General features: G+C 36.4%; 2 protein-coding genes and 1 pseudogene across 3 annotated transcripts; all 3 read right to left on the reverse strand.

Moving 5' to 3' along the window:
- Positions 1-2,921: 2,921 nt before the first annotated feature.
- Positions 2,922-5,004, reverse strand: LOC145203809 (uncharacterized). Its single transcript, XM_080076121.1, has one exon. It carries the CDS (start codon positions 4,396-4,398, stop codon positions 2,959-2,961), a length of 1,440 nt encoding a protein of 479 aa, XP_079932247.1. The 5' UTR covers positions 4,399-5,004; the 3' UTR covers positions 2,922-2,958.
- Positions 5,005-7,617: 2,613 nt separating this feature from the next.
- LOC145203808 (uncharacterized) lies at positions 7,618-15,193 on the reverse strand. The gene is made up of 13 exons (XM_080076120.1): positions 14,942-15,193; positions 14,479-14,652; positions 12,913-13,034; positions 12,596-12,740; positions 12,384-12,527; positions 11,350-11,511; positions 11,125-11,286; positions 10,968-11,057; positions 10,808-10,887; positions 10,454-10,550; positions 10,164-10,369; positions 9,403-9,553; positions 7,618-8,013 (listed from the first exon to the last, which is right to left on the reverse strand). The coding sequence occupies exons 1-13, from the start codon at positions 14,954-14,956 to the stop codon at positions 7,909-7,911; spliced, it is 1,653 nt and encodes a 550-aa protein (XP_079932246.1). The 5' UTR covers positions 14,957-15,193; the 3' UTR covers positions 7,618-7,908.
- A 3,207-nt stretch (positions 15,194-18,400) lies between these two features.
- Positions 18,401-20,178, reverse strand: LOC145204774 (uncharacterized; annotated as a pseudogene). The gene is made up of 8 exons (XR_013853527.1): positions 20,060-20,178; positions 19,526-19,979; positions 19,377-19,459; positions 19,102-19,290; positions 18,913-19,029; positions 18,802-18,837; positions 18,621-18,743; positions 18,401-18,538 (listed from the first exon to the last, which is right to left on the reverse strand). The product of XR_013853527.1 is annotated as an uncharacterized LOC145204774 (transcript).
- Positions 20,179-21,524: the final 1,346 nt, after the last annotated feature.

Genomic DNA, 21,524 nt, shown 5'->3' on the forward strand with positions numbered 1-21,524 from the left:
AATTCCGTGGATGAAGTTGGTACTGCAATTATTTCTTTTTGTTTAATAAGTTCGTAGTAAAAATGTCTAAGCTTGGCTTTTTTCCAATTAAATTCAGCGTCAATTTCAATTAGGGTGTTGTAGAGTTTGTATGTATTCTGCCAGTCTTTTGTCATTTTCCATGCGTTTGGTTTATTATAGTTAAAAAGTGAGGGTTTTATCTTCTTTAATTTAAAGCCTAAATTATAAATGGCCCATTGCTGCCAAAATTCGTTGATTTTGTCAGCATTTATGAGGTCCCTTATAATTTCTAGTTGTGTAGCGTTAATTTTTGTTTCGACGTCGGGCATTCTTAAACCGCCTTTTTTAAAATTAGCGATCAGTTTATTGCGACTCAGTTGTTCGATTTTATTTGGTGACCAAAGGAATTGGTACAGGATGTGGTTTAATTGTTTGATGTGATCTTTTTGTGGAGGAAAAACGCGAGCTAGAAAAAGGATTTTGGGCATAACTATTGTGTTTATAATAACTATTTTCCCTTGCAGAGTTAAGTTTCTGCAAGCGAATTTGGAAATAGTTGATTTTACGTAGCTTATGTATGTGTTCCAGTTTTTATGCATAAACCAGTTTTGAGTCGTGCATATTATTCCTAGAACTTTGACGTCATGCTTTAGGTAGTTTCCATAGTTGTAATTAATTTCGGATCGTAAACTGTTTGAAAAAGCGATTATCTCTGTTTTATCTTTATTAATTTTTTGGCCGCTTGCTAGTTCGTAAAGGTTCATTTGTTTAAATATTTCATTTAGTGAAGGTTGATCAGTTATGATAAACGTCGTGTCATCGGCGTATTGTTGTAGTTTAACTTCTATTTGTCCAAATTTTACCCCATTAATTTTAGGGTTACTGTTTGTGATAGTTATTAGTGATTCCGTGACGGCAACGTAGAGAAGCATCGATAGACCGCATCCCTGGCGTACCCCACGGTTGATTTGTATTTTATTAGTTAATTTTCCGTTCACATTGACCTGACTAGAGATATTTTTGTACAGTATTTTTGTCCAATTTATAATATATTCATTTATTTGTAATTTCGCAAGAATTTTAAGCATGAAGTCGTGATTTACCGAGTCGAAGGCTTTAGCCATGTCTACAAGTACAAGTGCTAAAGAAGATGTTTTCTGTTTGGAAAATTCAATGATCGCTTTTATGTTATAATGTATGTGGTATAGGTATCGTTTGGAGAGGCCACATTTTTGCTCGTTGGAGATTTTCCTATTTAATTCGTTTTTTAGCCGATTTGCGATTGTGGTACTTATAATTTTATAGTCTACATTTAACAATGATATGGGTCGCCAATTTTTTATTAATGTCTTGTCCTTTTTCTTTGGAATGAGTTTTATTATTGCGTTTTTAAATGTGTCGGGTAATTCTTCGCGAAGGTATATGTTATGGACTATTTCTATGAAATCGTGTTTGAGTAATTGCCAAAATTTTAGATAGAATTCAATGGATAAACCGTCTTCCCCCGGGGAGGAATTTTTATTCATTGAATTTATTGTAATATCTAGTTCTTCAGGAGTGATTGGGAGTATGTCTGGTTCGTTATGTGCTGGGTTCACTGCGATTTTTGATAAAAAGTGGTTTTGCGCGTTAGTGGATATTGGACTTTTGGTTTGCCAGAGTGTAGTATAGAATTTATATACTTCGTTCATAATTTTTGTTTGGTCTGTTTCCGATTTATCGTCAATGTTTAATGTTCGAATGCTTGTTGTTTCTTGTCTAACATTTTCGATTCTAAAGAATATTTTATCTGGTTTTTCTTCGGCCGTGATATCTTTTATTCTTGCTCTGATTTGGGCTCCTTTCATCGCGTTTTGTTCTTGTGTTTTAATTTTGTTTTTGAGTTCTACGTACTTAAGGTTTGCTTCTAGATTATCTGGATTCATTTGTAGCATTAACCTTTGTAATTCTATTTGGGCGTTTTGTGTCTCCTGTATGTCGGATTTCTTTTTTTGGATCGAAAAAGAGATGGAATGTTTTTTAATTTTGCGTTTAAGAGCTTCCCACCAGCAAATGGGATTGTCAAAATGGTCTTTGTTATCTTGGTAATCTATTATTATTCTTTTGATACCAGAAACGTACTCAGGGTTGTCTAAATGTGTAATGTTAAGTTTCCATAGGTTTTTCCCCCATCTTTTATTTAATTTAAAGTTAAAGGTTACAGTGGGAGCGTAGTTGTGGTCCGAGAAGTGTATAAATTTGTGTTTAAATTTAGCGAGTTTACTGAGTAAGTTAGTGCTACAGTAGATTCTATCTATTCTTGTCGCAGCATTATGTGTTACACGCGTGTAGAATTTTTTGGTAGGATGAAAAAACCGAAATGCGTCTGTTAGTTTATGGGTTTTTATTGTGTTCTGCCAGTACAGTTGATCACTTGTTTTTCGTAAGTTTCCAATCGTGTCAATTTGGTCTTGTATTAAGTTAAAGTCACCGGCTAGGATTATATAGCGGTGTAGATTTCGTATTAAAAGGTTTTCCATTTCACGAAAGAGTTCTAAACGTTTATTCACCGTACCAGATTTTTGTCCGTATGGCATGTAAAGGTTTAGAATTGTGATGGGTATTTCGTTAAAGTCAAAATCGATTTTTTGTATTCGGTATTCGGTTATAATTTCGTGATTAATTTGAAGGTCTTGTCCGAAGCGTTTTTTTATTAGTATGAGGGTGCCGTCGTGTTTCGCTTTCCGATCGGACCGGTTTCTCCAGTGTGCGTTAAAAAAGAATAGTAGGTTTTGTTTGTTTGTCCAATTTATAAAGTTTGTTTGATTTACTTTGTGTACCTCCTATATCAAAAAGATATTTGAATCAGCTTGAGCAATAAAGTGTGAAATATTTGATAAATTGTGGTCTAAACCGTTAATGTTGAAAAAAAATAAAGAAGATAAACTTAAAATATTTGCTGCCATTTAAAACAAAAATTTATGAGGATTTAGATCTGTTTTTATTTTGTTTTTTCTTAGGTTTTTTTTGTTTCCCACTGGAACTACGGTTTCTTTTGGTTCTTGATGTTTGGTCTTCTTGTTTGCCTTTGTCTTTGTCTTCTTCTTTGCCTTTGTCTTCTTCTTTGCCTTTGTCTTCGTTGTTGACCTTGTTTTCCTCTGATTGTTCAGGTTGGAAAAGGGTGTCAAGTTGGGGGCTTTTTTCCGGTTGTTGAGAAATGATGGGAGCAGATTTAGTTTTGTCATTATGGGAAGTAAGTGGTGGGTGAAGCGGAGTGTCCTGTTGCGTTTGAGGGGTGCCATAAAGAGAAGACCCACTTTCCACGGGAAATTCTATACGTTTCTTCGCATTGGTGAAAAGAAATTTAACATTACTTGTTTGAGATGAAAGTTTGGGGGATAAGGATTCATCAACGGGATGAGGAGAGCTGGAAGGTATAATCAAAAGGTCTTTCGTTCCTGAAGATTGAGGATCAGAAGATTTATCATTTTGGTTTGTGGAAAAGTGTTCTGTTGTTTGTTCTTCTGCAATAGCCTGAAGAGCTTCTTTTTGCAACGGATTGTCAGGGTTGATTTGATCGTTTAACTTCTTTTTCGTGTTTTGTTTTTCTATTTGTGCAAGGAGGGCAGTGAAATTATCTGGTTTGACGTTAGAGAAAGTTTTCCACTTAGGAGTAGATTTGTCGGGTTGTTGTTGTTTCTTGGCTTTTTTGATTTCAGGTTCAGGTGTCCTTTCTATAGGAGACCCGAACGGACAATCCGAAACGTGATGATTTTCTTTGCAAATTTTGCACAGATGTCTGATTGGGCAACGGTTAGCCCAGTGCCCAAGACCAAGACAGTGTGCACATTTGGGACCGAATGACTCTCCTGGTTTTATTACTTGCATTTGATGGCCAAAAATTTGATGAGTGTGCCACATGTTTTCAACCAAGGCATCTTCAAGAAAAAGATGCATATAACCGTTTTGGAGATTGGGGAAGTCTTTATAAGTAAGATATTCATGTTTGTAGTATTTGCCCCATTCTAGTTGTTTACAAGCTTCTGTCCAGTGTTCTTCAGTTAGTTCGAGTGGGACAGGATGGAGGGTTAATTTGGTCAGAGGTCTAGGTGTTTTTTCTGCTGTAATGGTGATTGTTCCGTTCATATAACTGCAGGACTGAGCTGTTTTGTAGCGATTGTAAAGAGACTCGACTTCATTTTTATGATTTTCCGCGAACGTAATTTTAAAGATCTGTTTTTTTCGATTGATGATTCTGACTCCCTGTAAAGCTGGTTTGTAATCTTGCAAAATTGATCCCTTTGAAAAAAGTTGAACAAAATCCCCGATTTGAAAGTTTCTTTCTGCCGAAATCAAAATATATAGCGATCTGTATTGGTCATAGAATTTGTTCACGTCAATACTTTTACGGATATCCATAGTTTACAACAATAAGGGCTCAAGCTGATTCAAAATTTTTGAAATTTTGGTACACGGTTTGGCAAAAATTTTTCAGTTTGTTGGTTTTGTGCGCAGGATTGTGGCGAGTTACAGGTTTGGGAAGGTACTAATTGGTTACTTTACGCCCACGGCGTAGGTTGGCCAATTAGTGACGTAAGAAGGGAAGACTAATTGGTTACTTTACGCCCAAGGCGTAGGTTGACCAATTAGTGACGTAGGAAGGGAAAAACGCGAGGGATCTCTCGCAGGCACTGCGCCGGAGGGTAGAGCTACTAACACCATACGTTTCTCCTGATCCAAAAGTGCTTAATTTTCGACAGGTGGCGCAAAGAGCACTTTTTTCATTTAAAACGGTATATCTCAAAAAATGCTAACGGTTAGGGCTATTAGGGTTGGGGTAAGGTGTTAGCACTTAAAATTCAATAAAACTAACCCAAAAAATTAGTTACTAATGTAAAAATTTTATGTAAATATTTCCCAGCCCAACCCATTTATAGCCGCTAAATAAATAATTCAGCTCTTTACGCCACCTATCGAAAATTAAGCACTTTTGGATCAGGAGAAACGTATGGTGTTAGTAGCTCTACCGCGCCGGAGAGGTAGCCAAGAGCTTTTCCGAGAAGGTGAAGAGCGCTCTTTCGTTTTTTCCTCCGAACCGTTTCAACAGGAAACGGGTGGGAGGTGACGAAAGAGGGCGTTAAAGATCAAGAGCGTGCAAAGGAAACACAAAACACTAGGGGGTGCATGTGCACCAAAAAGTTTGGCTGCTTCTCGCTAGACTGTACAACAACAAGTAAAACTGAACAAAAAAAAAAGACATTACCAGCCTAGAAACCCCGTGCATCACACTTTATATACGCCTATTGTATGCAAACAATGCAAATAAACAGGTCACCTCTTGCGTCACAATATAGATTATGACGTCATAAACAGCTCAGACTGGTCGTCAGACTGTTTAGCTCAATTTGTGGATCAAGTTCAGGGCTTTTTGGACGCCATTAGATGGTTTATGTATGTGGGACAAGCCCTATTTTCACATAATACATTTAAAAAAAAAAACAAGCAGGTAATTGGCGGCCGTTGGTGAAATAAAGATCTGCGATGCGGCCGTCTTTCCAAAAAGGTTGTGCACCCCTGGTTTAGTGTATAAAAACAAGTAATACAAATCTTAATTAGCAACTCCATTGTGACGTAATTTTTGTTACGCAATAATGTACACGAGTGTAAACAGCAGACGGCATCATTTGTGTATTTTGTTTACTCGCACAGCGACGGGCCAAACACAATAACGTTCAGTAATAATGTGAAAAACACACGTGGCACAGCCTCGAAACGAAGCGGTTGTAAATACGGTAAAACACAACAGAACAATAGAAAAAAAAGTAATAGAAAAAATACATATAAATGAGTCGAAAAGGTCGAAGTATTTCAGTTCGACAACAAAAATTGTCATGTTTCATTTAAGTAAATTTAGTCACAGTCAGCGTTTTCAACATATTCTATGACACTTTACAGATTATTGTCACACAAAAAAACTATACATACAGCTTTTTATTGGTATCATAACTAACAAATTTAACAACCACATTACATTGGTTTCAGAACTTGTTCATTTAAACATCTTTCTTGACTTTTTGTGTACAGACTATTAATTGTATTTTAGTTTCTTAACTGCTATAATTGCTGCTTGCTGGAAAATAGCTTATAATTTCTTTTTTAAGTGCAAAACGCCTTCAAGCTTTAAAATTTACAACACTCTCACTTAAATTTAAACCATATTATTAAATCTTGTGCTTCCTTTTTCCAACCAAAATGAATCATGAAGTTATAGTTGGGACATGATAATTGATAGCTTCTTCCTTAATCCCAAATGATAACTAAGAAACTGTTTTTCTATTTAGTACTAGCACTGCAAGTGCAAGTCTTTTGGAAATATTGGTGTTCCTCAGAAAAAATTGGCATCTTTTTCAGTGTTAAAAATAACTGTTTTGCCTTAGAAGGAATCATGGAAACAGCAAAAAGGATTTTTCATCCTAGTAATTTAACTTGTCAAAACATCATCTCTGGATTAATTATTTTCAAAGTAATCATGAACATCAGATCTACAGAAACATTTTCATTTGAGTAACTAGCTTTTCTTTGTCAACAATAGGATGTGCTTGGTGTCACTACTATCTTGTCTGTAGAATGTTCATTCTTAAGAAACACTTCCTGTGAAGCAATTATAGCATGTGCTCGCAAACAATACACACTTGCAAAGTTAATTTTAGGGGGAAGTGAGTCCAAAGTTAAATAAATTTGTTTATTCAACTTTTGGCTCACGCCCCCCTTGGAAATGTCTGGCGCCCCCCTGGTTAAGAACCACTGCTTTAGGGGCTTGTGGGGTAAATGTTAGGACTACAGGGTTGAACACAACAATCGACACCTATAAATGGCATACTACAAGAAATCCAAATTTCAGACAATTCTGACACTGTTTAAAAACTCACCCATTTTAGGGGGCTAGTGGGGTAAATACTGGGGTTATCAACAAAACAAAGTGGGATGCACATCTACATGAATATATCTACCATCTGTGTAAATTTCAGCCAAATCCATCAAACATTTGATGGAAAAACGAGTCGGACAAACTTTGGGAAGAAAAAAAAAGAAGAAAAAAAAACAAACAAACAAAAAACAAACAATTTGAGTAAAATCAATATGTGTCCCCTTCAGGGAATGGGACCCATAATTACTGAACTATGCAGGCTACATTTGGGAGAGGTCAAAAGGTAAGGACGGGCCCCTGGTCTGAGAGTACCAGGGACATCAAAGTTGGTGTCGACGTGGTATTAAGCGAAGTAGTTTGTCGTCTTTGTGGTCCAAAATCGTTTCAAAATAATATGCAGTTTGTGATGGTACCTTACATATTGTGGTAAAGTCTAATAAACTACGTTTTCTCAATGCCGATATGTAGCGTAAAGAGCACTGGCGAGTGTTAACACAGAATCACAGATATAAAAAATAAAAAAAGTTTTGAATCGCTGTGCTCTTTACGCCTCCTATCGGTAGGCTAGTAGTATTTGGCAAACGTTCTGATGAAGTGGCGCTACGCCGTATTTCAAAGGAAAATCACAGCCAAAATGACACTGTTGCAAATCTAAGATGTTCTTTGAAGTAGGCCACTCGTGATGTTTGAAAGATTCCGATAGGCTAGTATTGATTCGTAAAAATGTTTTTTTATTCACGGCAGACAAACTGTATATGTACAAAACTTAAACACACAAATAGCTACAAAGCATACGGTACAAGTTTTTTTCCTACATATAGGATACAATACGATACTTTTAAAAATCAAAAATGTACAATTATGAATGTTACGCATTTGAACACTTACTCTTCCGTTTGTCTCACATTTCTTCGTCAAAAAAGTTGAACAGTGCAAATTATACTGCAAACACAAGTTTGATATACAGGTGCTATATTTAAGTGGAGTAAGGAATGAGCGGATCAGTAGCAGACGGACCTCACAATGTCTTTGAGTGGAACAATTTGCATTCCAACACCTCGCACCTCGCGATTGCTGGCAGAGTCATTTAATAAATGCTTCTGAATCTACACACACAGAACAACAAATCAAGTAAACACCAACGCATTTTACATAATGCTATTGCATTTTTGTGTTTCAATCTCATACCGTTAAGCTTGGTAGTTAGGCTTATAGGCTAAAGTTGTACGTACAACCAAATATTTTCTTATTCCAACTTAGCTAGGGTTGCCATACGTCAGGATTTTCCCTGACATGCCAGGGAATTTAGTGTTTAAATCTGCGTCGGGGAGAAATGTTAAAATGTACTTTAAAGTCCGGAATTTAGGAAACCATATATTTATGTATAATTTATGAAATTATTGTACAAACGGAGAAAGTTTCTAGTAGCTACAACCGCGTCTACTATACCATGAAACGTAAAGAGGTAAACTGGCGGCCCTTTCGTTTTGCAGTGTGCAATACCTGTTTGTTACTAGTTGTCTAAAAATACTCGTTAAATACAGAAATAAAATCCGTGTCTGAAGAAAACACAGCATTCAATGCCACGTGGTTCATCTGCTTTCACTGCAGACGAAAATGGTTGGCCAAGTGTAACATAAGCCTACGCAAAAACTTAATTGACACGGATCAGAGACTATCGTATCTAACGTTTTCTCGTATCGCATTCCGTGTGACTCAAATATTGTAAATCAGAGGTGCACAACCTGCGGCCGTGAACAGGTTTATTAAAATGTATGCACAGGCGGCCGTGAACTAAATAAATCTCTTTTGCAAAGTATTTTGATTTTTATACTGCTCTGATTTTTGTAAACAGTTTTTGTGGTACTAAAAAGAGTATTACAAGCCTAGTACCATATGCTTCAGACTTTTTTTACGCCTATTGTGTGCAAACAATGCGTACAAATACAGGTACCACAAGCATTACAGGATATGACATCATAAACACTCAAGACTGATCTTCATACTGTGCAGCTCAATCTGTGCACCAAAAAGGTTAACGCAACTGAGATAAATTTGTCAGGGATTGTGTATTATCAAATATGGCAACCCTAAACTTAGCCTATATTACAGAAGTTACATGTACAACAAGTCTCAAGGTTATTAAATTGTCATTTGCTTCTAAATACGTCTTAAACGTAGGTAGTCAAGAAAATAATATTTTTTTGATATATTTTTGTATTCTTCAAGTTGTTGATTAAGGAACACTAGTGAAATAGAATGAATCAACTTAACATGCGCAGCATTTATAGGCAACGAGAAGCCATTAAAATTTCACGAAAACTACGCCAGATGAGGGATTACTATGCTTGTGGAGTTTAATTCAAATGCCAGGAATGTTACTGCGCCATAGGACACAAGGCTCGAAATTAGCTACAAATTAAAACACAATGTTAGAAATGACAACACAACAATATAAATCCTTAACATATAGAAAACTGTTAAATTTCGCTTACCTTTAGGTTTTCATCCAGATTTCGCAACTGCAAAATAAAATCATTTGCGGCCGTACTTGCACAAGTATCATGAAAGTTGTATTCTGTTTCACCTAACTGAAGGTTGCACTGTGAATTTGGAATATAATCCACAAAAATGTTCAAAAAGCATCTGCGAACAGACACAGTATGAATACATTTTTAAACAAACATATATCTAGGAATCTATATGTGTTGGGGCCACGGAACTGTTCCATTTCTGGCATGTGTGAATTCCATTAAAATACGGATGTGCAGAAAAATAAATTGAAATAAGTTTTGTATGCTTTATGGACACGAAGGAAACGCTTGATTTATAAAATTTACGATCAAAATTACCCATTAGTTTTTAACGCACCCTAAACAACAAATTAGTTATGATTTGCAAATGATGTGGCGATAAGACTACTTACTGTGCTTAATGTACGCGCTCTATAGACGTTTAAATTAGGAAGATGTATCATAGGTAAAAGTTTCAATGACATCACCGTTTTGTGCTCAGGATGGAAACCATTACTCATCACAAAACAAAAGTGTCAGTAAATAGCTCCTTTCGCTACAATTTCCTCTTAATATGCATCATAGCCTTGGTGGCTGTCTATAACATTGGACTGTGATCAGACAAACTATTAGCCGCGAAAGTTCGGTTTGAAACAGAAAACTATTGAAACAAAAACTTTACACAAAATACACCACATTTGACGACAGGATTTTCCAAAGTTGTTGCGGTACAATATAATCACCTGGTTCTCATTACATCTCTTTGCCGAATAAGTAACAGTGGATTCTTTTTGATCTCATCTTGGTTTAAGGACAATTGCTCTCCTATGTCTGCCCAGTGTTCTTCGTTGTTAAATGTTTCAAAAGGTGTACGAATCGCCATTGATCCATAATCGTAGGCAAAATAGCGTGTGTAGCTGTTATGGTCACAAAAATGTACAACTCCAACCTAATAAATGCAAAAATTGTGCATCGACATTGCTGGTCAAATTAAGTCGGAATATTTCCAAACGAATAAACTCAAATTGGTTACCTGATGAATAAATGTTGCAATTGCATCAACCATGTTGACTTTGTCGAATCTTGGAACATGCACGGCCACAGCTTCTGCAAGTAGTTTCCACTCATCTCTAACAAACACACAGATATAGCCAGGCTTTTAATATTTTGAAAAAAATGTGGCGCTGTATCCTTCACAATAAGACCAGCTGCAAAGTCGGATTTAACCCATATAGGCTATCATACAGAGTACCAATTATTTTCCTTTGAAGGGAAGCATAAGAATAATTTGTTTAAAATACAATGGGTCATTGATTCCAAATTTTACTTTGCATTAGCCTACGTTAAAATTTCATTCCACCCTAAAAACACTCGCAAATATGCTTACTTGTCAATGCACGGTTGGATGGATTTCACAAACTTTCGAACTACTAAGTAGTACTGTCGTAAAAAGTTTAGGTACGGAATCTAAATAAAAAAGAAGTTTCAACATGAAGTTTTGTTTGTGTACATTAAACATTTATGCTGTATACAGCGTATACGCCTACCTTTTGTAGTTCAGGATCTGTAACGTAATCCGGAGGAAACAAGTTGTGTAGGCGCCGACTGCATTCGGGGCTGTCATCACCAGTTTCATCCTGTTGGAAGTGGTCAGCGTAATATTTATTGTAGATTTAATGTTTCGATAAAAATCTTTGTGTTAACCTTGTCACAATTGAGGGCTCCCTGGTCAAAATAGTGTCTTTTGCATTTCCGTGCCACTCCTTCGAGAAACTGCTCCTTGGTAACGGGAAACGGTTGCCACAAGAAAAACAGTCTATCCAGCATGGATCTTTTGTTGTTTGTGGCTTTTCCAACGCGAAGGGCCTTTCAAATAAAGTGTAAACAAGCTGGTAAGCGTGCAAGTGAATTAAAGATAAGGGATTTTACTTGGTAGTTTATCCGCTCAGTAAATCGGAAGTGGGGTGAAAGCAGCTTGTATAATGTTCCATCACGGTTTAGAACCTTTTTGCTGAGAAGACAAATTGCGCTTGGAAAAACAAAGTGGACGTGGTTGTGCGACAAACCCGGGGCAAAGTATGATAGACAGACCTGTAAAAACATGCATCTTCAGTTACCTGTTTATGGTTCTATTGCAAAAATAAGAGCAATATACGAAACATTTAAATGTAAAGAACAACTTTGCAAAGCGAAAGATTAAACAAATACTTAATCTTGTTGTATATTGTTTGTTGATGTGGTTGTTATGTCAGTTATAATTATTGTTTGCGTGCGACCGTATCCAAGTTCCCTCCGCATAACAACATATTATTTCAACTGGTGACGGTAGTTCATTAATCGTTGCACGCATTTAATCAAATGACAACTTCTCAAACTTCGAAACTGGGTGTTTATGTGAAGTTTGGTTTGCTTCAATTTCATAAATAACACTTCGTTGATATAGGGTGTACTGAAATATCGAACAACGTTTAGCATTTAAGCGGCATGGATGCCCTTTTACATCAACATTTCGTGGCGTGACAAAGTATGCTACGTTCTAAAAATGCGCATTTTAAAATTACATTCGCCATATTTGAAACGTTAAACCGCACTTGAACATGATACCAAGTTGCAACTTGCGCAACAAGAACTGATTTATGCTTTTAAACGTAAGGTTCACTTTTGGTGTTTGCCGACAAATGTTTGGATGATATATGTAAAATATGGGAAAAAGTACCACATCCTGTACAACTCTGGGGCACAGTAGCTTACACAACGCAAAAAGACTTTGGCTTTTGTATGCTTGCATTAGGTCAAATGATGTTTCACGATGTGAATGGAAAAATACATTTTCATTGACATATTACTGACAGTGTATCGGCAGACCTGACACTGAGGAATTATGTGTTTTATTATTAGCCTCTTCACATAAGTGGGATTGTTACTTATACCAACATTTTCCAACACTAATTTTCAGAACTTACTTGCACGTGCAGTTTTGCTAAGTTGTAATCATGTATGTTGTTTTGTGAGCAGTCCGAATGAAATTCCTCCCCACTTTCCATTTGGATAACAATTCTTTTGCCGTCTGCACTGACTAAAACATGTCGAGCATCCCAGTAAAAACCCTGCAATAATATGTCTTTAAAATCGTTTGATACAAAATGAGAGTATAAGGTTTTAGGATTTTACGAACTTCAAATAAGAACAAATCTTCAAATCCTTCCATTTTTAAACGAAACATTTCTCTTTCTTCATCCCAGACAACCGAGTGAGCAAATACCGTAGATAGAATGACATAAGCCAGCTGCTCGTTGGAAATTAACTCAATTGTCTGTTGTCTGCAAATATTTGCTTGAGCAATTCAGAAACATAAATATGGTGGATTGATAATTGCGGTGGCTCGAATGTCTTCATTAGCATATATTACATATTAGGACGATTTACTTGTAAAATTCGTTTTAAATCACAGTGCAGTGCAAAAAATTACCCCTCTCTGTATTTTGCACAAACCTGAACAGGGTCCGCACAAGTTCTCTTGGCGTCCAGAGGGCCATTCTGTGTACGTAAGCTAAACTTCTGTTAGCCTGAAAGTCGATTTCTTCATCCGTTGACACTTGCAACACATCAGTCACCTATAGTTGTGTAGATGTTGTTAAAAAGTAAATTGTCATTATTTGTCACATTTCGCAATATTAAACAAGTTGACAAGAACATCAACTCAAACGCAAAGGCGGTTGTGTAACGATCGGTGCCGTTCTGCCCAGTATCTATTTTTCCGTCCCTAGTGGCCTAATCCTCAGAGACGAGAGCTTTCCAAACTGGAAATCGCGACCCTGGTAATGAGACATCCCTCTCCGCAAAAAATGGCCTGGATACGCCACTGCGCGGGGGTAGTTCTGGGGGCAGCGATGTACAAATTTAGAAAAGTATAACATTCAAATAAGTTGGCTTTTTTTGCTTTCCACGCGCAAAACTAATACATCAAATGTAATTGAAGATAATATTAATGACAAGAAATATTTGCCTTCGCGTTTGTCATTATTTTTCGTATAGTTCGTCACTTTTTCGTTTGGCAGCTACATTGTGCCGTCAAAGTGTTGCATGTTAAATTGGGTGGATTACAGGATGAACAACGAAAAGGTTAAGTTGATTAAACGCAAAACGCTTCAAAGTTAGGGTATAGACATGGGGATGTAGAAATGGAAAACAATAAGCCGAACTGCAGCGACTTCTCCTTTCAATTTCCAACGCGGAATCTGCGGAACGGATTTGTCACTTTATTACCACTTTTATTTTTTTATTATTTTATATTCTTTGAAAACAAAATTACGTCGAAAGTAATCCTGCTGAGAAATTGCGTACCCCAGGGGAAATAATGATTATGTTTAATTAAAATAAATATAACTTATTTCGTTCAATTTGGGGAAAACAATTATATGTTGGTAACTTTGGTGAAGGCATATGTTGCCTGCTATAACATTACCACCAAATCATGTGTGTGTATCACAACAGGAAGCACCTGGAGGTTAAAGCGTGGTGATACTAGTTCAGTCACTTCCGTCGTCAAAAAGAACGTGAAGTGAACGCAATAAAAGAGTTTAGTCAAATACATCGGACACACGATGTAACCGCACATATCATATAGTTGGTTAAATATCATATTATAACTTCCTTTTTACTTGTTTGTAATCATGTTATTGAATATTGTTGGCCTTTGTAGCGCATCATGGTATTACGATGTGTTTTACGGGCCTTTATTCGAGCATTTCGGGCATGCGCGCTTTGAAAGAAGTTCCAACCTGTTGGTTTTAGGGATAACCTTCCCACTAAGGTACCTACTGAAGCGTTCACTAAACGCGACCACGAATCTTTGTGTGGACTCATTTAGTTGTATACGAAATTGGTGAAGGTGAACAACGGTTTGGTGTTACCACAAATTTTGTGATAGCTCAAATGGGGTTGCAATTTAATACAACAGAGAAAAATGAGCTCTTCGTTTCATCGCAATTGCATCTGCTCATTTTACAGACAAATTTAGCCCAATTTTTTAGTGAATACAGTTATATTCGACCTTACCCTACTTCTCCTGCTAACCAACCCAAGTTTGGATGTAGAGATCTTGATTCCACAATACCGTCTAAACTTCAAAACCAGTAGGTTCTTTTGAATAGTGGCATAACCAAGAATGTATATCGGCAAATATACAATCAGTAGCAGAGCATAAACAATCCATTCCAGCACGCCTGATATCTGCAAACGCAAATATGACATGTTAAGCTCTAACTGCAGTAAACCATTTGCAACGAAAACTTTCGCAAACATGCGCACGTTTATGATTGTTTATAGAAATCAGGCTTTAATTAGCTCGAAAGGAAGTAAAAAAAAATAGTCTTCACGTTGTGGTTTGTCTAGTTTACTTTTTATGTTTTCTTTTGAGAGTCTATAACATGAATCAAGACTGATATAAAACTTAAGATTGATACAAAATTACAGCTGTTTTACAACGTTTAACCCTTACAATATAACTACATTTACTTACCAACATCAACAACATATTTTCAATTCCGCCTCTTTTTTTCACGAATCACACAACTTGATCACAAATTACGTTTACATAAACAAGTAGCCCTTTAGTTATTTTGCACAGAGAATCGCTGTAACTGTAACCGATAAAATACACTTATTTCGGCAGTTTAAGCAGACCGAAGATTGATTTGCTGTCACGAATAAGTGTTGGGTATAACACTTCTGCGTAACAGCAAAACTGTCGTGACGTGAGCCGGGCGACACTCAATGCGTATCTCGTTTACTCGCGCGGTACAAACCAGAAAAAAAGAAATTTCCGCTTGAAATCATGCGCGACTTCACAGCGCCTGCTGTTGCAAAAACTATTCGTTATTTGTGGCCATATGTCCTTTGGTACAATTTCGGTTTTATTGAACTTCCTGTCCACATTTAAAGAGTTGCCATACTAACTAAAGCATTGACTACTTTATCATTATGTCTAAATGTATAAGATCGTTATAACACCAGAACTGTGTTCATTTATTCGCTTTCTTATTTCCTACAAAACTGTAATGTGCTTCCTTTGTTGAATATATGATTTGAGTTTATTGCGGTTGGTGAAAGACAACATAGTAGCAGAAATCGACTTTTTTAACATTGGGTACATGCCTGTCCAAAAAGTTTCTACCCACGGAAAACTTGTTTTGAATCCTGTTACTTGTTAAAAACGGTAAAAATGGTTGAGAAGCAATTTTGATGATACTTTTGTTTAATTTGACTTGTCTTTTACCCGCCGCATTTGGCTACCTTAGCACTAGCATCGCAGTAGCAGCCTATTATTCGAAAATAGTGATATCGGTCAGGATTATTAGTTATCGTTTCGAGAATCGTTTAGAATTTGTGTTTTACCAATCAAATATATTGGAGGCAAGTTTTTAAACCTGAGAACCAATGAAATGAATGAGAAAAGCTGACTCGGTGCCATTGTGGGCATGTAAAGCATTAGTTCGGCGAATTCAATCATCCAAGCGAGACAAGAGAAAAAGAGGCGACAAACCAGTGGTTCTCAACTGGTGGTGCATGGTGACTTTTTGTGTGATCCACAGGACGTTAAATATATTTTTGTTACATTGAAAATAGGCGAGTTGCATATAATTCAGTGAATATTCAGTACAAAAAAAGCTTATCCAAGTTATTGGACATTTGTTGTTATCTGTCTATAAAATTGAATTATGTATTGAAAGAATATATTTCAAGCCAACATCCTTTTTGTGGATGCTTATCCTAAATTAACAATCGACTGGTCCACGATGTTTATTTTATTGATTTTTTTTTTCATTTACTCTCATTTACTCTATTAGACCTGTTTAGGGCCAAAATTAACACCCCATTCCAACACGTAATTGCTATCTACATTTTAAGGGGGCCACAGGTTCTGCAAGGTAACTTGAAGGGGGCCACAAGGCCAAAAAGGTACTTTAAGGGGGCCATGGTCCACGAAAGGTTGAGAACCACTGTTTTACACCAACGTAGATTTTAAGGGCGGGTTTGTTTCCGCCAATACTGCTTAATCATTATTTTTTCATTCGACGTCACGGGAAACGATCCTTTTTTCGTGACTACTTTAGTAGATTCCGTAAATTGCTAAAATTACGTATTTTGAAGTCCTTTGGTTTCTACACACCAGCACTAGTTATATACAAAGATAATAAAATTTTGACTTACTTAAATGAAACAGAATGTATTTCTACGTATGTTGGTCAATGTTTCAAACTTATTCGGACTGAAAATCGGCCCAACGCGACGTGAAAAAACATCGATTAGAAAAACAGGTCTTTAGACGTGCTTTTGTCAAGTCGATACGGTGACCAAAGGTTCCCCAGCCGCACTTTCGCCAGTCGCATGGTTGCAGGCAGTCGGACAAAAGTGCCGATTTTTAAAACGGTCATAACATTACCAAAACAAGATGGAAAGATCTGAAATGTGCAGAAGTACTAGATCTAACATCAAATTAGGAAGCCATACCCAAAAAATTGCAAAAAATAAAATATATTGGTTCGAAAATCTCAGAGAAGGCAGAAAAATATGAACAATTGACCTGTTTAAAATGTTAAATAAAACACTGTTACGGCCAATCGATTCTTATGAAATTTACAGCATTTGTTACTCAGGTATACAACTATGTTTGTGCAAAATTTCATTACCTACCTATTTGTACAACAAAAGTTATGGAAGTTCAAACTTCACACCTTATCGACGGCTATTTCCAAAGCCACGAGCCGCTGCCCGTCATAACGACCTATCAACACCTTTCCAAAATAAAACACTGTTACGGCCAATCGATTTTTATGAAATTTACAGAATTTATTAATGAGGTATACAACTATGTTTGTGCAAAATTTCATTACCTACCTATTTGTACAACAAAAGTTATAGAAGTTCAAACTTCACACCTTATCGACGGCTATCTCCAAAGCTAAGTGCGAAAAAAGAAGCTTGTATAAGTTTTTAAATTTATTAAACACTGCTTTAGTTAACACGCTATACACTTCCATTGTTTGTCATTGACAGCATCATAATAAACTTTTTCTGTCATTCCTAGACAGTTGGTGTGAAACCATCTGTTGCAATCGTCGCATCCAATCTGTTGAAAATGTTAACGTAAGTTATAATTTAAAATATAATAAAAACAGTTATTTCAGAAACATACATACCCAGAATCCAATTTCGGGATCTTCCGTTTTCCCACACTCGCAACAAATATTCTGGCGATTTTCTAATTTAACAAAATGCAACGGGTATTTTAATTTGCTCGGTTAAATATGCTTAAAAACTATTTTTCAAACCTGTTGCATTGAGGATTTGAACGCCGTATTCTTCCCTTAAATTCTGCAGTTTTTGCTGAGTCGCTTTAAACATTAGGTTTGCGTTTTTGGCACTGCAGATTTCTTCTGCAAACTGAAATTAAATGTGGAATTAAACAGTGTTCCAGTCGTACTTTGCTAAACAAACTTTTTACCTTTAATGCGAACACGCCGCAGTTGTACCCATCACTCTGGCGCGAATGCTTCACCAACAACGGTCGCCATGGCTTCTCCTTGTTACGTATGTCATTTCGTAAATTCAAGTAGTTTCTAAACAATTCGTGTTACAATATTTTGTCTACAAGCAAAAAGAAATGAAACTACTTACTTCCAACATTCCACAGCTTTAGTTTGCATCCTTGCGGTGCTTCGCATGGGGTCGATTAGTGAGACACTTGTTGAAAGCATGTCTATGTGCTAAAACAAGTTATGTTAATAAAAACAGAAGAAAGACAAAACAAAATTTAAACGCACAAACCAACTTACCAACAAGTTCCAGTGATTTCGGTGTAGATTATAAAACCCAATGATCGAATTAAACTTTGCAAAGTCAGTCTATAAAAACGCAAAATTTTAGTTTTCGTATTGTTTTGTTTTTCAAAAAGTTAGTTTAGTTTAAAAGTATACCACTAAACATGTACCTTGGAATAAAGATTTCTTTTGAGTAGAGGACCATCCTTGTTTAAAATACACCCGACAACGAATGTATCCAACACGAAAACATTGCTGTCGTTTTGAATAAACATTCGTAAAGCGAACTCAAGAACCTGAAAATAATCATCAATTATAATTTTTGCAGTAATTTTCTTGCAACATAAACATTTATCACTGCACAAAAATGAAAGTTACCTCGCTGTCCAACCAGGTGTTGCCTTGCAACGTTTTAAACGAACATAAACGAAGCAAATGTTGTCCATTTTGAAGGGACGCCACCACAACATTCTAATCCTTTGACTGCCATAGATCTCGAACCTAAAAAAACAGTTTGTTAAATTTCATCAATTACAGTACTGACATTACCAAAACTTACCTCCTGGGATCCTGTAACTTTCACCTCACCAGTTTTCTGTCAACATGGGAAAAAGTGTTAATAACAAAAGTGTTAAATAAAAAATAATGGCAAATCAAACACTTGACTTACTTTTGATTCAAACTGAAGAAGTTTTTTGGGAGGTTGAAAATATACTCCCTGGTTTGTTGGACCTGTCTTTGATTTTTTTGCCCAAGTTTCCTCCGCGAGATCATGGCATACATTAAGCTTGAAAAAGAACAGATAAAATTTAGAGAATGGTTATTTTAAAGACCCCTAAATTGCCTTATTTAATAATACCTTTTTCCGTTTTACTGGTTTGGTCCTGTAGCCGTCATGAAACTCCCTAAGAACCGGCAGGTTAGTTTCGTCGTAAACCTGTACGAACTCCGCTAAATTTTTAAATTTGCGCCCGCGAAGTCGCGTCCTCTTCAACTCTTGTTGCGATTTTTCCATTATTCCCTGCGTCCGGTTGTTTTTGGCGATTGTCTAGGAAAATATTAGATCAGCTAATAGCAGCAAAAAATCAATAATCAACAGTAATCACAGTTAACAATGTACTATATGTTAAATACCTGAGTTGTTTTGGAAGACAGATTTTTATAAAATTTCGAGTATTCTTTGTAGCTGGGCAAGGTTCCATGGCGACCCAAGTCTCCTAAATAAATATACAAAAAATGTTGTTGTATTTTGTCATTACGTTACAAGATTTATGAAAGCTTACCTAGCATAATGCCTGACCACAGCAAAAACCATGGCAGAACATGAGTTTGAATGGCATCTATGAACTTTGGTGCATGATAAGGGTTGTTGTTAGTTTTTTGGTGCGAGTGTCCGCTGTCTTTTGCTTTTGAAATTATCTCCGCAAAGTACTGTTTGTTTTTTCTGATTGGTGGCCGTCGGTGTTTGATAGAAACTCCCCCGAATCCTGCTAAATAAACAAATATCACGATATTGTTACGATGAAAAATTCGATGCCTCTTGTCTCCACTTGCATGCAGCTTGGATTTGATTCTATTAGGTCTTTAAGTTCCGCGAAGCTTGCTTCAGCTATTTCTTTACACTTTGTTGTGCACACCACGGCCAGATGGTGAACTACAAAGGAAAGATCAGCCAGCGAGGTTGATAAGACCATCATACCAAAGGTGTGCATCCCGAATTTGTAATGCCGGGGAAAGCTGAAAAAAGAAATGAAAAAAGGGTTAGTTTTGCAACATTTACTATAACTTAAAAAGGATTTTTTACAACATTCACTTACTTTTGTTTTGTCATTCGTTTAGCATTCTTCATTATGTGACTTGCACAAAGATGAAGAAATGGTTGATCAGCAAAGGTTTCTTCATGTTTCCCCGTAGCGATAAATGCTGTAAATTTCATAAAAATCGATTGGCCGTAACAGTGTTTTATTTTGGAAAGGTGTTGATAGGTCGTTAAGACGGGCAGCGGCTCGTGGCTTTGGAGATAGCCGTCGATAAGGTGTGAAGTTTGAACTTCTATAACTTTTGTTGTACAAATAGGTAGGTAATGAAATTTTGCACAAACATAGTTGTATACCTCATTAATAAATGCTGTAAATTTCATAAAAATCGATTGGCCGTAACAGTGTTTTATTTTGGAAAGGTGTTGATAGGTCGTTATGACGGGCAGCGGCTCGTGGCTTTGGAGATAGCCGTCGATAAGGTGTGAAGTTTGAACTTCCATAACTTTTGTTGTACAAATAGGTAGGTAATGAAATTTTGCACAAACATAGTTGTATTACTCATTAATAAATGCTGTAAATTTCATAAAAATCGATTAGCCGTAACAGTGTTTTATTTAGGAAAGGTGTTGATAGGCCGTTATGACGGGCAGCGGCTCGTGGCTTTGGAGATAGCCGTCGATAAGGTGTGAAGTTTGAACTTCCATAACTTTTGTTGTACAAATAGGTAGGTAATGAAATTTTGGACAAACATAGTTGTATACCTTATTAATAAATGCTGTAAATTTCATAAAAATCGATTGGCCGTAACAGTGTTTTATTTTGGAAAGGTGTTGATAGGTCGTTATGACGGGCAGCGGCTCGTGGCTTTGGAGATAGCCGTCGATAAGGTGTGAAGTTTGAACTTCCATAACTTTTGTTGTACAAATAGGTAGGTAATGAAATTTTGCACAAACATAGTTGTATACCTCATTAATAAATGCTGTAAATTTCATAAAAATCGATTGGCCGTAACAGTGTTTTATTTAACATTTTAAACAGGTCAATTGTTCATATTTTTCTGCCTTCTCTGAGATTTTCGAACCAATATATTTTATTTTTTGCAATTTTTTGGGTATGGCTTCCTAATTTGATGTTATATCTAGTACTTCTGCACATTTCAGATCTTTCCATCTTGTTTTGGTAATGTTATGACCGTTTTAAAAATCGGCACTTTTATCCGACTGCCTGCAACCATGCGGCTGGGGAACCTTTGGTGATACGGTGTGCTATAGGCCTACTATTTAAACAACAATGTTTTCAATCGTTCAAAAACGCACCCGCGACTGTTTTTAATTTTCAAATGTATTTGCGAATTCTTAAGTCAATTATGTGTTGTGACGTGCTGTGTTTAAAATTGTGCATTTACTCCACAAAGTTGCTACACTATCTTGTTTATGAGGTATTACAACACCACTTCTCGACAATAAATGTGGCGAACCCCCCGTATTTTAGAAAGTTCGTGTGAAAAAAAAGGAAACAATGC

Source organism: Phallusia mammillata, chromosome 8 (assembly GCF_965637545.1).
Source record: "Phallusia mammillata chromosome 8, kaPhaMamm4.hap1.1, whole genome shotgun sequence".
Classification (NCBI taxonomy): domain Eukaryota; kingdom Metazoa; phylum Chordata; class Ascidiacea; order Phlebobranchia; family Ascidiidae; genus Phallusia; species Phallusia mammillata.